Source organism: Podarcis liolepis (genome assembly GCF_965112155.1).
Source record: "Podarcis liolepis genome assembly, chromosome: 7".
NCBI classification, from domain to species: Eukaryota; Metazoa; Chordata; class Lepidosauria; order Squamata; family Lacertidae; genus Podarcis; species Podarcis liolepis.
The window spans coordinates 59,423,258-59,439,007 of NC_139561.1; the positions used below are offsets into that span (position 1 = coordinate 59,423,258).

At 49.2% G+C, this 15,750-nt stretch overlaps 1 protein-coding gene across 8 annotated transcripts; it reads right to left on the minus strand.

The window, feature by feature from the left end:
• Positions 1 to 1,159: 1,159 nt before the first annotated feature.
• CCDC28B (coiled-coil domain containing 28B) lies at positions 1,160 to 15,404 on the minus strand. Of its 8 annotated transcripts, XM_083511709.1 has the most exons (8): positions 14,882 to 14,976; positions 12,082 to 12,225; positions 9,704 to 10,018; positions 9,383 to 9,618; positions 7,585 to 7,757; positions 7,178 to 7,332; positions 5,230 to 5,252; positions 1,160 to 4,909 (listed from the first exon to the last, which is right to left on the minus strand). In XM_083511709.1, exons 4-8 carry the CDS (start codon positions 9,541 to 9,543, stop codon positions 4,855 to 4,857), a joined length of 567 nt encoding a protein of 188 aa, XP_083367835.1. In that variant the 5' UTR covers positions 9,544 to 9,618; positions 9,704 to 10,018; positions 12,082 to 12,225; positions 14,882 to 14,976; the 3' UTR covers positions 1,160 to 4,854. The 8 variants fall into 8 exon arrangements, with proteins under 8 accessions (XP_083367835.1, XP_083367836.1, XP_083367839.1 ...); XM_083511710.1 differs by lacking the exon at positions 9,704 to 10,018 and having other exon boundaries at positions 11,895 to 12,225; positions 14,882 to 15,404; XM_083511713.1 differs by lacking the exon at positions 9,704 to 10,018.
• Positions 15,405 to 15,750: the final 346 nt, after the last annotated feature.

A 15,750-nucleotide genomic window follows, 5' to 3' on the forward strand; every position in this document is an offset into this window, starting at 1 on the left:
CGAAAAAAAATCGGAACACTTGCAAGACGTTTTCGTCTTGCAAAGCAAGCCCATAGGGAAAATCGTCTTGCGAAGCAGCTCAAAAACGGAAAACCCTTTCATCTAGCGGGTTTTCTGTCTTGCGAGGCATTCGTCTTGCGGGGCACCACTGTATAGGCAATACATTTATTTTGCAAAGGAATTTGAAATCCTTCCTGTGCTTGCCTACCTAACAACTCGGCAAGGTAGTCCATTGTTAATTCCAATTTACAGATGGGAAAAAAGAGGTTGAATGTGTTGCCTATGCACTGAAGCCACAGGACTTGCCCCTGGGCTGCTTATTTGTCAAAGCAAGCTCTGTAGACCCTGGCAGGACTAAGTACTACAATCCCAAACAGCCGTGTGATGCAGAGCAGATTGTCTCTTGGAGAATATTCTGTGACTATTCACAGAACCTGGTGCTCCATAACCATCTCCCTGCATCGGGCATTGCTGTCCAGCCAGGTAGGAAATGTGACTGCCACCTCTGATGATCACGGAAGGTTTGTATTCTGCAATTCAGTACAACAACAAAAATGCAGATAGTGGCACAAGGGGCAGAATCCAGATTCTCCAGCATCTTAACTTTTCTCAGGGGGAAAAACATAGCCATAAACCTTGGAAAGGATGTGGGTAAATCTGACCACAGCAGGCCGATTTGTTGCACAGCATCTTGCTTGTACCCACAGAAAGCAGCATTGGGGCAGAAGTGATGGTTTGGTACTAGGCAGAGGACACTTCTGTGGAATACTGGGTGCATAGTCTGGGATAATCCAAAGCTGGGATTGCTGGGAGCCTACTTTGTTTCATACACTACAAATCTTAGCCTTTCTCAATATTATTGCCTTTCTATCTGTTTATTTTTCCCCCCTGCCTTCTAAATTGGCAGGGGTAGGGCAATCATGATTAGGAATCTGGAGGGGGGTCAAGTATTTTGACTCTCATTCTAATTAAACCCTACCACCCACTTGGCTACAGGATGTGATTTGTACTCCAGAAGTCTGGAAACCGAGTTGTGATACCATTTGCAGCGTAAAGCACATCAGCAGCGACTGGGTGCTGCTAAATTGCAGTGTCGCCAAGTTAGATGTCAAAACCAAAGACACAAAATAAACTTACCTACCAAATATACACACAAAACTTTTGTCCTATAGAAAGTTTAATAACTATTTATGAGCTGATTTTACAAAAATTGGACTCCACCCCCTTCCACGATGAACGTTTCATGTGTTAACAAGCATAACAACATTTACAAAATTACAAACCACATTCATTTGTTCAGTAGACTACAATTTTCACAAAGGTTTAGAAGAGCTTGGGAGGGAAAGAGAACACAAGGAAGTGGACTAGTAATACAAATTAAAGTTTGCATACTTTATCTGCTTTTTGTGATTTTAAATGCAGCTTTTGGGGGGGTACACACTACCCAGTCTTTGCCAAATTTGTGCCCTCCAGATGCTTTTGGATACAACTCCAGACGTAGCCAAAAACAACTGGAGGGCACTATGTTGGTGAAGGCTGCATTAACCCCTGCCTTCAGCAGTCCTATGCATTAACAAAGAATTCTTCTATGGGACTTCAACTCATTAAGCACTCAATCCACATCCTTACACCATCAGTTACTAAACAAACACTAACTGGGCCATGCGAGATCCTCTGCAAGCCTCAAGGGACGGGCAGTGCACTACAGGTCCAGGTATCCAAATGGCTCTGGCAGTGACTCCGGGTTCAAGGCTAAGGGTGATCAGGAGAAGGAGGCAGCAGCACCAGAACTGGGGAAGGTGGAACTGAGGGTCAGAAAAACCTCAAGAAATATGGTCCTCAAGATTCCTGCCCCTGATACTCCTCAGCGCTAATTTCTCCTGCAGGAAGGCAGAGGTGGCTCCCATATGCATTAATCCGCATAGAGAATCTGGATGTTGATCTGGAGTTAGCTAGACCTGCAGAGCCATCAGCTGCAGCAAACGCCAGCAGGCAGTAGAGCAGCTGTCAAGGGCTAAAGCGGAGGACAAGATCAATTCTGCCACATTGCGCAGGCCGCTTGGAACTTTCTGCTGACCCTCAGGGACAGTCATGAGAGGCCCTGGCAACCTGATGAGGTCGTCACAGGAAACATTATCCCATCAGCATAAATAAGATACTAAAAAGCGCAATGAGAACAACAGCCATGGTGCCTCAGCAAATGTGGAATCAATAACATGATTGACAACAGAGTGTCAAAGTGACCTGGGCAAAGGGGTGCTGGAAAAGGAAGGGGCTCACAGATTATAGGCACCCAGAATCTACATCTTATATGGGCTTGCCAAGCAAGTAATGAAATTGATAGAAAAGGTAGAAAACACAATCTTTCTGGTATATAGAAAGATGTTCAGAGAATCCCTCTCTTTCTTTCTTTCTTTCTACCTGCCTGCTTGGGGTCTAACTCTTTTTTTTACATCCTCTCACCCAGCTAAAGGCCACAGGATCCTAGCCCACAGCTACTGATGGTTAAGTATTTTATTCCAAAATGCTACATGTGCCATCAAACTTAGAAATTCATTTTCACAACTAGATGGCTCCAAGTCAGAGGCTAAATTTTCTGGAAACCTTGGTTTGCTCGGCACAACAAAGCCACTTAAAAGAAAAAGAAAAAACGAGCTTTCTGCAGTTAAGAAAGCGACGCACTAAAAATTGTGAGATAAACAACTGATTAAAAGGAAGGCATAACACCATCACACAAGCAATCCAATCACAATGAATGTCCATTGTCGTATAACGTCCCTGAAAACAAATCAGAACGTTTGCTCAATAAAAACCAGACACCGTATCACCCCCACATAAACATTGTGTAGGCAAATAAGGATGAATGCTCAATGTAGAGCCCATCTGGAGGCAATATCCATATTAAGTTCTAACGGTACTATACTGCAATATTGCATTTCTTCAAATGCCACAGTTATCTGTATGAAGAGAATAATATACCTTGAATGAAGCAAATGAATAATATACCTTCATTTCATGTATAATCTTGAGTCTTTTTTCACTGGCTATGCATTACTGTCTTACTAGGTTCTGACTGAGCAAATGTGAACCCTAATTAGATTCCCCAAGTTGTTAACACTGGGAAAGTTTTGCATCTCCATTTTGTTGCCTTGGAACAACTGCCAGAGCCCTGCATGTGATGTAGGGGTAACCTAGCAGAGTCTTGGGTTAGGCCTGTCTGGGGCTGGGTTGTGGGGGCGGGAGGGGGGGTGAGAAATGAGGGACAAGCCCCAGGGAAGAGAAAGGAGGTAGCCCAGGAATAGTATTTCTACACCTCTAGCAAACCAGCTGTTTGTGTGCATTTGCAAGGGGCAGAGCTACATCCTGAATAGAGAGAGTGCAGAAGTTCACCTGGCAGCATGTGAAGGGCTGTGGAGCCAGGAAACTTCCCCTCCTCAAGTGACAGTGGTTCCCTGAACTGTTCCACAACCTGTCCTTCAAATCTGGTATCAGGGGGAACTGGGTCCTCCTTTTCATGGCAGAAATGAAACATGCAGACCAAGGATTGGATGATCCCAATGATGAGGATAATAAAAATAGTAACACTTAACATCCATATAGCACCTTCACATGTACTCTCTCTAGCTGTAAAGCTTAGCAACAGCTCTGTAAGATATTATCATACCCCATATTGCAGAGGGGGTACTGAAGCTGAGAGAAAGTGACTAAGGACAATTAGTCAGTTTGTGGCAGAGGCAAGATTCAAACTGGACACTTCTTGATTCAAAGCAGTCTCTTAAGCCACTACACTACACCAGCTCTCTACAAATAGGCCTGGAGGATAAATTTGGGTCTGGCTTGCATTTTAATGAAGAACTCCATAAGTTGCGCTTATTAACACAATGTGTAATGTGTAAATAAAAATACAGCTATTCTTCATAATTCACACTCCTCTGAAATCTAACACAGTTGTCCAACCAAATAATGTTTTTAAAATGTGTATGTTAGGGGAAAGTGTGCATAAAATGCATACATTAAGGAAAATAACATACAAAAAAATGCATTTGGGGAAATTGCTTGCAAAAATGTGGTTAAGGAAAACTCTGTATAATTAAGAGGAATTCAACTGAAATTCTGATAAATTTGGCCTTCCCTAGTCATAAGACCACTTTCCTCCTCCAGGGGCAGTTTCCTATTAAACAGTTGGCATTTTAAAAAATGTTGATGGGGCACCAAACAAACAGTCATGAAAATGAGCATTCATGCTATGCTGGGGGGAAAAATATTAAAACTGGAGGCAGACAACTCTTGGCAGAAGCAGCAAGACTGATGGAATACATCACCGTCCAATTTGCTGGCCTTGTGCCTGTCCAACTGTGTGCGTACAAACATGGCATGTGTGCAAACTGGTCTGGAGCTGTAGGAGGGGGAAAACAGCGGATCCTGGTTCTAAGGACTGTCTGCAAGCAGCCAAGCCCTAGAACCTGCATCTCTCTGTCTTGGCACAGGACATTTTGCCAGTCAAAGCCAGAGGCCTGCATGGCCCAAGAGGGCACCCCTTGCCACATCCCCCAGGGCCCTGCAGTCTCTGTTTGCCCTCTGTCGGTCGTGGGGCGCAGGAGTCTCTGCTGGAGGCTGGCTTCCATGCTGCCTCTGCAGTGTGTCCCCAGTGCACTGAGGCCCAGGAGTCGCATCCTTTTCCACCAGGCTCCACCTAACTTATCCTTTCCGTGTACAGTCCAGAAGTAGTTCTTTGCTCGGGTCTTCTTCGCTCGGCTCTGCAGCTGCTTCTTTGCTCCCTTTGTTTTTCTTTTTGAGGCTTCTTAATGAAAACAGTCAAGAGAAAAAGCAGGCAGCCTCCAACTCCTCCTTGTTCTAGACTGTGGACGCATCCTCCAAGTCAGGGTTTTCTGCCAGGTGGAGCTTTTGTCTGAGGTGTCTTATTAAGGAAAAATGAAAGGCAGCTAAGCTATGATGCCCGCCCACCCCCTTCTTCTCTGCAGACATACCTTTTCACTCTGATGCTGCTTCTCTTGGGGAGAGAGAGGAGGAGGAAGCCAGAGGGAATCTCCTATTTAAAAAAGGAGTAACTGGACTATTCAACCTTGCCTATCTGCCACAGATGGATAGACTACTTCCTCCCTGTACCCCACCCAGCGTCCCACCCTTCACCCCCACCATCGCCTCTGCCCCCAGTCCGCCTGGGAAATGGCTTGGGCATTCACACACTGGGCACCATAAGGAGGATACATGGAGTTGCTGAGTTCTTCCAGCTGCAAAAGCAAAAGAGAGTCAGCCACAAACAAACACAAGGAGCTCTTAAGAGGAGCTGAGTAACAGGAGCCTTGCAGGCACTGAAAAGCAAGAGGTGTCCTTTCTGCACTGGAGCAGCTGACGTTCAAAATCAGCCTCTCCAAACCTGGTGCTCTGCAGCTGTTTTGGACTACAACTCCCATCAGCCACAGATAGCACCTGACCGGTGGGAGCTGCAGTCCGTAACTGCGGCAGAAGAGCATGCTGGGAAAGACAGCTGAACATCACAACCACACTCTGTACTGCAGTAACTCGGGAATGTGGTGCTGAAAAAATGTAAAACTCCACAGACAGAAACTCCACATTCTGCAGTGGAAATAAACTGGGGCCACACTAAGCAAGGTGATGGAGCTCTGTGATAGGATCATCCCCCTCTTTAGATTTTGGCAAATAGCAGCTTCTGGGAGAAGGCAGTGATAAGCATCAGGGGTGCAGGCGCTGAGTGAGTAAGTGAGTGTGTATGGTAGTGTTTTTAACACATACACTCACAAAACCTTATTTTTCAGATAAAGATGCCCCTGAAACAGGTATTTGCTGTTAAGGGAGAAGCCAGAGGAATCTCCCACTGCCACCTCTGTGGCTGCCATTTGCCAATATTTAAAGAGAGGGGATATTTAGCCTGCAGGTACTTCAAAAATGGATCAAGATTAAGAAAGTTAACTTGTTTCCTAAAATGCAGAAGAGAGTCCCATAGATATTGCACCAACACGGAGAAAGCTCTATTGCAGGGTTTTGGAACTGGATCTGGCCAGGAGGCTGGATGGACCCTTACCTCCCCCATAGGCCAAGCTTGATAGGCAGGCCAGTCAATCACCCAACAGGGATCCAGTTTTTGTCCATGCAGACGATCAGCTCATTGGTGGGGCTTGCAGAGTGCTGCTCACAGGACACTGCAAGTCCTGATGATCAGCTGATCACCAGTACCTGCAAACCTCTTCTGTCTCAGCCACACCTTTACCTGCCCAACACCTGATCAGGTATAGGGCTTGGCCAAAACCACCAGACTGGCCATAAATATTGGAGGAGCACAGAGCAAGGTCTCCCCCAGCTGGCAGATGAGTGTAAATTTGCCAGTAAGTAAAAGTTTGATAGGGACGTGGGTGGCGCTGTGGGTTAAACCACAGAGCCTAGGACTTGCCGATCAGAAGGTCGGTGGTTCGAATCCCCGTGTCGGTGTGAGCTCCCATTGCTCGGTCCCTGTTCCTGCCAACCTAGCAGTTCAAAAGCACGTCAAAGTGCAAGTAAATAAATAGGTACTGCTCCTGTGGGAAGGTAAACGGCGTTTCCATGTGCTGCTCTGGTTCGCCAGAAGCGGCTTAGTCATGCTGACCACATGACCCGGAAGCTGTACGCCGGCTCCCTCGGCCAATAAAGTGAGATGAGCGCCGCAACCCCAGAGTCCTCCATGACTGGACTTAACGGTCAGGGGTCCCTTTACCTTTAAAAGATTGTTACCTATCACCTGCAAATGCACCCTACACACAGACTGAGTAGTTGGGATGTCATGGATGCTTATAAACTTCTCAGGGGGAGAGGCAATTATATTTTAAGTATGCTGGGTTTCCATAACAAAGGCATATGCACCCAATCATGTCTTGTGCTGGACAACATATGTGACTTGGGCTACTTACACACTATATATTGTGGCACACATCCCCCCAACTCAAAGAATTCTAGGCACTATGGTTTACCCCTCACAGTCTAACAATTCCCAGCAACCTTTAAACTACATTGCCCAGAATTCTTTGAGGGAAAGTGTGTGCTTTGGATGTGTTTCAAAGTATATGCAGCCTGAGCTCTTCAGTTCCGGGCTGAACAAGGAGGTCGGAGAGGGCGAGAGTCTCTCAGCCAGAAAAGGGATTCCAGGATTCCTCACAGCACTCACATTTGTCAGCAGCTGATCCAGGTTCCTGTCGGCCACCGTCTTCTTCTGGTCCTCAGCAAGTTCCTCCACGTAGACGTCCAGGCTGAAATGCAGGCGAGCCAACTTCTCCTGCATCTCCCGAACGTGCTCCAGCTGCTCAAAGGAACATTCCTTCCCTGCATTAGTTGAGAAAAAGAACACCAGCGTTATTCCATGGAGCTTCTAGGAGATGCCACCCCCAGTTAGCTAGGTGAGGCTGAGAGAGTTTAATTCAGCTAATTGCACTTGCTAAGCAAAGATTCGAATTCAGGCCTTGCCGTTCCCCATCCAACCCCCTGCATATTACAACACACTGTCCAGAAACAGATATTTCTGAGATGTTTTTCTCCCTCGGAACTCAAGGGTCGAGAAATAACTGAAGTGCTTACCAAAAGCCTGCAGCTTCCCCGAATGGAAGTCGTTCAAGAGGTTCAGGAGGCCCCCCTCCATTTCATACACATCCGAGACGTCGGTCAGGAATGAGTGCTGCAGAGGGGTCCCCACAGCTGCTGTGGCAGTGCTGCCTCCAGGCTGGGGAGCTCGGGGCTTCTCCTTGTTTGCTCTGCATCAGACAACAGCAATAAGAAAAGGTGATGGGTGGGGTGGGACTGGGCAGGAAGTCCGTCTTCCTTCCTCAGAGCACAAAGGAAGCCAGAGACGGCCTCCAAGATTGTCCTCAGCATCATTTCCACTTTCCTTGCCAAGGAGTCAGGGGCTCTGCCAACGCAATGGCCAGTTGGGCATGCAGGGCTGGGAACACGCCAAAATCTCTCCTAGGAGGGCAGCCTCACCTCCTCCTATGGAGGTTGTGGGGGAGAGCTGAGAGATCCCCCACCCCAAATTATTAACAGGGAGGCATTGGGGTGATTGTTTTCCAGGGAGGAACAGAAAGCTGGGCAGCTAACTGGATAGTAGTCTTTTTCTTGTATGCAGACTTCTTCTCAGCAGCTGGCTTCCCCATAAATGCTGCTAGAAATTGTGCTATATCATCATTGGACATTGATCTGCTTACCCACAACTTTAAAGCAAAAGTTCTCAGCCCAGAACTTTCAGCTCAGGAGACATATTCCTTCCAACTCCCTCCCACCTCCCACACACCAGGCCACAAGACCTGGACTAGGAAGTCAAATCCTTTTGCTTTGTTTACTGGATAAAGAAATGCCATTGACTCAAGGGCACGGCCTAGATTCCACCCCGGCACCCATCTGGCTTGCTCTAGCAAAGGTCTCCTTTCATTTCAGTGAGGCCTGCTCCGGAGGACATTGCTCACAGCACTCAATCGTGTCCATCTTCCCTCCTGCCACCCTTAAGGGCAGCTCCAAACTGGAAGCCTGGGTCCCCTTTGCCTTGGGTTATAATTTGGGGAGAAGTGTCATTTCAAAGGGAAAAGAGGTGGGCTCTCTCTAAGGGGAACGAACCTTAGGTAAGCTGTCGCCAACCTGGCTGGAGCTGGTGGGAGTTGTAGTCCCAAGCATCTGAAGGCTGCCTTAAGGCACTGTGGGGTGGAGCAAGGACTGCTTGTGACTTTAGCAAGGCATAACCAAGACACTGTAATTCTTCATACATTGACTTACTGTTTTTGACTGTGCCCTGTTTGCTACCACAAGGAGATGCTGAGATAATTTTATTCAAAAGCAGGGTTGCCAAGTTTTTCATTTTCAATGTTTCCAGGGGCTAAGTGCCTCTAAGCATGTGCCGAGTGCCCTCCTTCTGTGAAGGCAGACAGCTTTTTTAAAAAGCAGACCTATTAATTTTCTCTTACTTAAAAAAATTATACCCTGCTCTCCCCCTATGGAAAAAGTCAATCAAAGCAGTCTAGAGATGTAAAAAAGCAACAATGATGCAACCATTCAAATGCAAATCATCAAACTCAAAGCAGTAGCAAAAAGCAAGAAAAGGGTGCCTCTGGGCAATGGCAAAATGCCTTTCTCTGATGGAAAGCAGCTTGGTTGAAAAAATAAATAAATCAGCATAAGGTTAAAATGTCCTTAAAATGCATGGAGTGTCCAGTTCTGAACAGTCCTATTTAAAGGTAGGAACACAACATAAGCATTAAAACACCTCCTCCCCAGTTTCACATCTTTCCGCTTGGCAGTGGCTGGACAGATGAAATTCTAGCCAGCTGAGCTCTGGGTTCAAATCCCTCCCAGAGGAAACCATGCAGCTCTGCCCCAACCTTTGGCTGACCTCTTGAACTTGGCTCTTTGCTTTGGCGAAGGGAGATGAGGCATCCCCAGGGAGAAAGAGGTGCTCTTGCTCGAAGGGACTGGCAGCTTGCGGAGAGCACTGGCTGGAACTGGCTGAGCTAGGTGGGCTTTGGGACTTTTCTTCTTCTTCTTCTCCTCCATCCCGGAAGCAGCAGGTCTCTCTTAATCACACACCGGAAACTGCTCAGGGGAACGGAGAATGAACCTAAAGATAAGCTAGAAAGAGATAGCAACAGCATATTGGTGGCTTTCAGTCATGAACGTAACTAGATGGACCCTCCAGTGCTCCAAGGCAGTCTACCTCTGAACATCAGGCGCTGGGACAAACAACACGGCAGTGGCCAGTCCCAACATGCTCTGCAGGGAAGCATCCATAGGAACACAGGAAGCTGCCTTATACCCAGTCAATTCCTTGGTCCATCCAGCTCAGTACTGCCTGCACTGACTGGCAGCAGCTCTCCGGGGTTTCCGGCAGGGGCCTCTCCCAGCCCTACCTGGAGATGCCATAGGGGATTGAACCTGGGACTTTCTGCAGGCAAAGCTGATGCTCTGCCACTGAGCTATGGCTCTTGCGCCTTCCAAAGGAATCTGGCTGGCCTTCGGTGAAAATAAAAGGCTGGAACAGATATTATTTATTGTCAGTATGGTGTAGTGGTTAAGAGCGGTAGTCACGTAATCTGGGGAACCGGGTTCGCGTCTCCGCTCCTCCACATGCAGCTGCTGGGTGACCTTGCGCTAGTCACACTTCTCTGAAGTCTCTCAGCCCCACTCACCTCACAGAGTGTTTGTTGTGGGGGAGGAAGGGAAAGGAGAATGTTAGCCGCTTTGAGACTCCTTAAAGGGAGTGAAAGGCGGGGTATCAAATCCACACTCTTCTTCTTATTATTATTATTATTTTAAAAAGCTATTTTTTCATCAGAAAATTGCAGGGTGTACAAAAGTTTTAATAAAACTCTTCACACAGCTTGCAAATATTTTTTATAACCCCAACGGTAAACGAGACGATAAGAGACATATAAATATGTCTTCCCAATTACACAGATATGTAAGGCTGTCATTGCACAGCCCCCACTGAAGGATTCATCACAATCCTGGATTTGCAGGAAGTTGTGGTGGGGTAGGGGAGGAAAAGAGAAGGCAGGCTGTACAACAGTATGACAATGGCAAGGGAGTGAGAAGGGAGGCACACTGAGAGGGGAAGCAGTTTTGTCAGGTGTTGCAAGGCCAGGGAGCGTTCTGAAGACAGCAGCCTGTTCTGTAACCAGGACAAGAAACAGACTTCCACCACTTCCAGGCTTCCTCTTCCTCACATCCCATCTCCAACCCTTTGAATCAGAGGTGGGGAACTGGATCTAGCAAACAACAGCAAAGGTTTGAATAAAGAACCTTCCATACAATGAAATCATTGTGAGCTCCTCATCCTCTCTCTCACACACAAGAGTCAGGTGAAGAATAAAAGGAGAAGGGAGAGACACTGAAGGGGGGAAATCGCATAAGTGGGGCTGGAAGAACACAGTAGGGAAATAGTAGTATTAAACAGCACCACAGGTCTCAATAAAGCAGGGGTGGAATGAAGCAGAGCAGGGGATGGTTATTTTAAACAGTGGCAGAGGTTTGAATAGAGCGAGTGAGGTGACATAAGGAGGGGTGAAGTGGCAGGTTAGAAAAAGGTTTGAATACAGCAAGGAAGTGGGAAGGCTCTGTTGTGTTAGCTGCTATGATGCACCCATTTCTGCTACTTCTCCTTGTTAAAACAGCTTTGTTTTTTTAAAATAACAACCGCCAGTGTCTCTCCATCTCTGCTGCACTTGAGCCTCTGTCATCGTTAAAACCACATTTTTTTGCCTCCGTGTCTCCAGCCCTGCTTTACTCAGATTTCTGCTGTTGTTTGAGTATAGTGAGAACTGTGTAAATACAACGTGAGAACACTTTCTGACTGTTGCTATTTTCGGGTAGGATTCAGTCACACACTGGCAAATCCAGGTTGCACAGTTTTTTTTAATGCTCCAGCACATCAGTTTTGCTCCCCCCCCCCCCCGAAAATATTGTTTTGGTGATAAGAAAAGTGATGGGGGAAATGAATTGGAAGGTTTTGGGATAACATTTGCTTGATGCAAGATTGTACAACCTTCCCACAAACAAATCAAGGTGACTGCTCAGTAAGTCTGGATGCGGCCTAAGTCTCTACTGCTCTCCCCTTCAAAAGGACACATCAGGCATGGGTTGTATTACCCCTGGAGTTTCTCATTACTTGGAGACAATAATATGAGAAAATGAGGTGCTGGGTGTTTTTGGTTCAGTGGAGATACCTAAATACCCTTCTTAGAGTCACAGAATTGTAGAGTTGGAAGGGACCCAGGGGTCATCTAGTCCAGCCCCCTGCAATGCAGGAATCTCAGTTAAAGTATCCATGACAGAGCACCATCCAATCTCTGCTTTAAACACCACCAAGGAAGGAGAGGGAGGCTGTTTGACGGTCAAACAGCTCTTACCATCACAAAGTTATTCCTGATGTTTAGTCAGAAACTCCTTTCTTGTAACTTGAATACATTGGTTTGGGTCCTATCCTCTGGACAAGGTGAAAACAAGCATGCTCCATCTTCCATGCGACAGCCCTTCAGATATTTGAAATGGCTATCATATATCCTCTCAGACTCCTTTTATCCAGGCTAAACATACCCAGATTCCTCAACTATTCCTTCTAAGACTTGGTTTCCAGACCGCTGATCATCTTGGCTGCCCTCCTCCGCACACATTCCAGCTTGTCAATATCCTCCTTAAAACTGTGGTGTCCAGAACTGGACACAGTATCCCAGGTGTGGTCTGACCAAGGCAGAATAAAGTGGTATTATTACTTCCCTTGACCTGGACACTACTGTTGATGCAGCCTAGAACAGTGTTTCCCAACCACTGTTCCGTGGCACACTAGTGCAGTGTTTCCCAACCACTGTTCCGCGGCACACTAGATGTTGCCCGGTGTGCCGCGGGAAAAATTAAAAAATTCGAAAGATTTTTTTTTTTAAAGTCAAATTTTCGATTGGGGCGCCGTCACTAGATGACCCCTGGGGTTCCCTCCCTCCCTCCCGCTCTGCGCCTCCCTCCTCCTCCTCCTCCTCCTCCTCCGGGGAGGCCCTTCCTGGCTCTCGGCCAAGGCTTGGCGGCTGCCACTCACTCACTCGCTCGCCCACCCATCCCTCCATCCCTGCACCCGGCCTCTCCCCCTCCGTCCCCGGCGCGGGGGCTGCCGGGATCCGTAGTCCCCTCGCCCTTGGGCTCCGCGCCCGCGCGGGGTGCGCAAACTACATTTCCCAGCGTGGCCTGGCGGGCCGGGCGTTTTGTTTGAAGCGCTCTTCTCCCGGCCATGGAATGAGCGCAGCGGCGGCAGCCGGGCGGGCAGGGGCTCTTCCGCGCAGACCCCGCGCAGCCAGCCTGCGCCCCCGCGGAGATCGGGCGGCAGGATGGAGCCCGGGGATCCCCGCGGAGGCGGAGCGGCAGAGGCTGCCCCCCAGGTAGGGCTGCGTCGGGGGGGTTTTATTTTTGCAATGCTGCATCCGCGCCGGAGGGGACGCATCCGACCGCGGGGAGACCCCTTGGCGGGCGTGCAAGGCAATGCATGCGTGCAGGCGTTGCATGGAGTGCAGTGCAATGCAATGGCAACGCGGCGCCCTGCATGCATGCATGCAACTTCCACCGGCGCTCCGGACTTGGCAGGTGAGGGGGGTCCCCAGTGGGCGGCAGAGAGAGCCGGGAGGGTGAAGGGGAGCCGGGGGGAGCAGCGCTGCTCGCCTAGCCCGGGGGGAAACTTCGGCGTCGTTGCGCCGGGTGTTGGAAGCGGAGGCTGGCGGGGGCCCCTCACCTGCAAAACCTGGTCGCCTCTCATATATTTCGTGCATTGCATTCATTGCCCGCTTTCTCCTCCAAGGAGCTCCCGGGGGGCACGCGTGGTTCTCCCCATGTTATCCTCACAACAACAGCCCTGCGAGGTGGGTCAGGCGAATGGCCCAAGGGAGCACCCAGGGATTGTCCTGGCCAGGTGGGGTGATTTGAACCCTGCTCTCTGCCCGGTCTTCGTCCTCATTTAGCCCCCACATGTGCATGACTGTGCATGACTGAGGTTTTCCCCCCTCGTCTTGGCTATGGTGTGAGTCTGTGCTGTTAATTAATGGGGTTCTGCCTTCGGAGAAGATGAGCCAGCCCTCAAGGAGGTGATTATGTAATTTGCTAGCAATTCATGTCCCTCCCGGCGTGACGCTGCGCGCTGACGTCACGGGGCTGTAATGGTGGTGTGCCTCGAGATTTTTTTTCATGAAACAAGTGTGCCTTTGCCCAAAAAAGTTTGGGAAACACTGGCCTAGAATAACAGATGAACTACCAGAATATACAACCCAGAAAATGGCATCGCTGATCAGCGTTGGGGCTAGGGAGAGACACCTTCAGACCCCACCCAGCCACAAAGCTCACCAGGTGGTGTTGGGAAGATGTCTTGCTTGCTTGGGCTAACTTAGCTCTCAGGGTTTGTTTTGAGAATAAAATGAGGATGCATGGGCGTAGCCAGGAGGGGCAGGGGGCAGCTGCCCCCCCCATCAATCAAAATCAATACAAATCAATACAAATCTGAGGTTCTGTCCTCCTCACAGAAGCCTGCCCCCCCAACAAAAATCCTGGCTATGCCCATGTGAGGGTGGGGTAAGTATTTTACACCCCTTAGCTCTGTGTAAGAAAACTAAGGTAGAATTTAAATTGATTTCATAAATAAATGTGTTAATATTTCAGAAGGGACATTTTGAGAAGGGGCGGTAATCCTCCCTCCGCCCAGTTCTCAAAGCTGACTGCTCCCTGGTGTTCCAGCCCCTGCTCTGTTAGGGCACATGGTCCCATCAGGGACACCTCTTGGTTTAGGGCCAATTATCAGAAGTCGGTCGTTGGAGGGGGGAGTGATGGGTGCAAGGGCTCCTTCTCCAGCAGTAGCTGCTGGGGTTGTCAACTGCTTGGGTGAGAAGGACTGGTTCTCCCGCTATGAGAAATGCCCTGTACATCTCATTTAGGTAACAACACTAAACGCTGAATTGCTAATTTGAACCCTCCCTGGCTCATCGACCTTCTATTTTCGCTCTTGCATCACATAAGGAGCTCACATAAATAGATCGATAAACAAGACAGCGCAGAGGAGGCGGCGATGATGCAGCGCCTTAACAAACAGCCCTGTCTGGCTTCTAAGAAGAGGTCGCTGCCCGAGAAAAGAGGTCCGGGGCGAGAGAAGGAAAGGTCTCGCTCTCCGCCGGCAATCTTAAAAGGCCGGTTAATCCCACCCACCGCCATCTGCCAGCAACAAAAGATGCCACCGCCAATGTTCCGATTTGCAACGCTGATTCCTCGCTCCGCGTTCCAAATCAGAACGTTCTGCTCGCCGAGGTTCCACCCCCCCTCCGCCCCCACTTCGTACCGCATGGGGTGGAGGACGCGCTGCGGAGACACTGACCTCTGCGGCGGAGACCGGCCACGGGGGACGCTCCCGCGGCGGCTGCTCTTGCTGCTGCGCGCCAGAGAAGCGCCGAGCGCGTGCGCGAGCGCGCGCACTCCCTCTAGGAGAGGCAGTGGCCAGGCAGGCCCCTCCGCAAAGGGGCTTGTGGAAACGGCGGCCCGATGCTCAGGGTCCGCTACGCCTCGGGTCGGCTGCAGCTGGTTTCCCCGGGCTCGGGCGGAGGGAGGCTTGGTGGCCAGAATGGCATGCCCTTTCACTGGATCCGACGCTGCCACTGCCTTCGTGGACAGCAGCCGCTGTTCCATTGCTCAGATCCGGGCCCTTGGAAAACTAGCTTGCTCCCCACTCCCGCTCTGAGCCAGCCCATTGCAAACGCCCGTCTTAAACCCGTTTTGGAGGATAGGGTTCAGTAGCCCAAGAGCACGTCGAAGGGAAAAGGTCTCTGGGCGTGGACAGAAGGCATCGGATTCTACCTAGGTAGGCCTTCCTTTGCCCATCTTCTCCTCCCTGACCCCACAGCTTCCATTAAGCCCAAGTAGTACATTAGACTTCTTCCCTCCCTTCACGCCCAGAAAAGCTTGACCTGGTACATTTCTCCAGGGTAGAAGCAGGACTTCTATAAAGAAAGAAAAGGAGGTGGAGCCCCCATCCCTTGAAAAATGTAAATTAGAAGTTTAACTGCTTGCCCCAAGCAGAAGCTTTAAGCCTGACATGATGACCTGCAGAACCTCCCCAGGATATTCTCCTAGTGGGGGTGGATCTGTGTTCGGTCATATTCATAGCCTAAGGCTTTGGGGCAGGGTACACAGCTACAATTCCTTTATCACAAGTGTTGCTGAAGGAGTGCAATACTTGAAAGCACCCTG

What these genes read in the sequence shown, in the direction of transcription:
- CCDC28B (XM_083511710.1), bottom strand. Translation starts at nt 9,543, where the DNA reads ATGGAGGAGAAGAAGAAGAAGAAAAGTCCCAAAGCCCACCTAGCTCAG. An exon ending in GGGGAAGCTGCAGGCTTTTG is followed by an intron (nt 7,333 to 7,584) that starts GTAAGCACTTCA and finishes CAACTAATGCAG; the next exon opens with GGAAGGAATGTTCCTTTGAG. An exon ending in TGGATCAGCTGCTGACAAAT is followed by an intron (nt 5,253 to 7,177) that starts GTGAGTGCTGTG and finishes TTGCTTTTGCAG; the next exon opens with CTGGAAGAACTCAGCAACTC.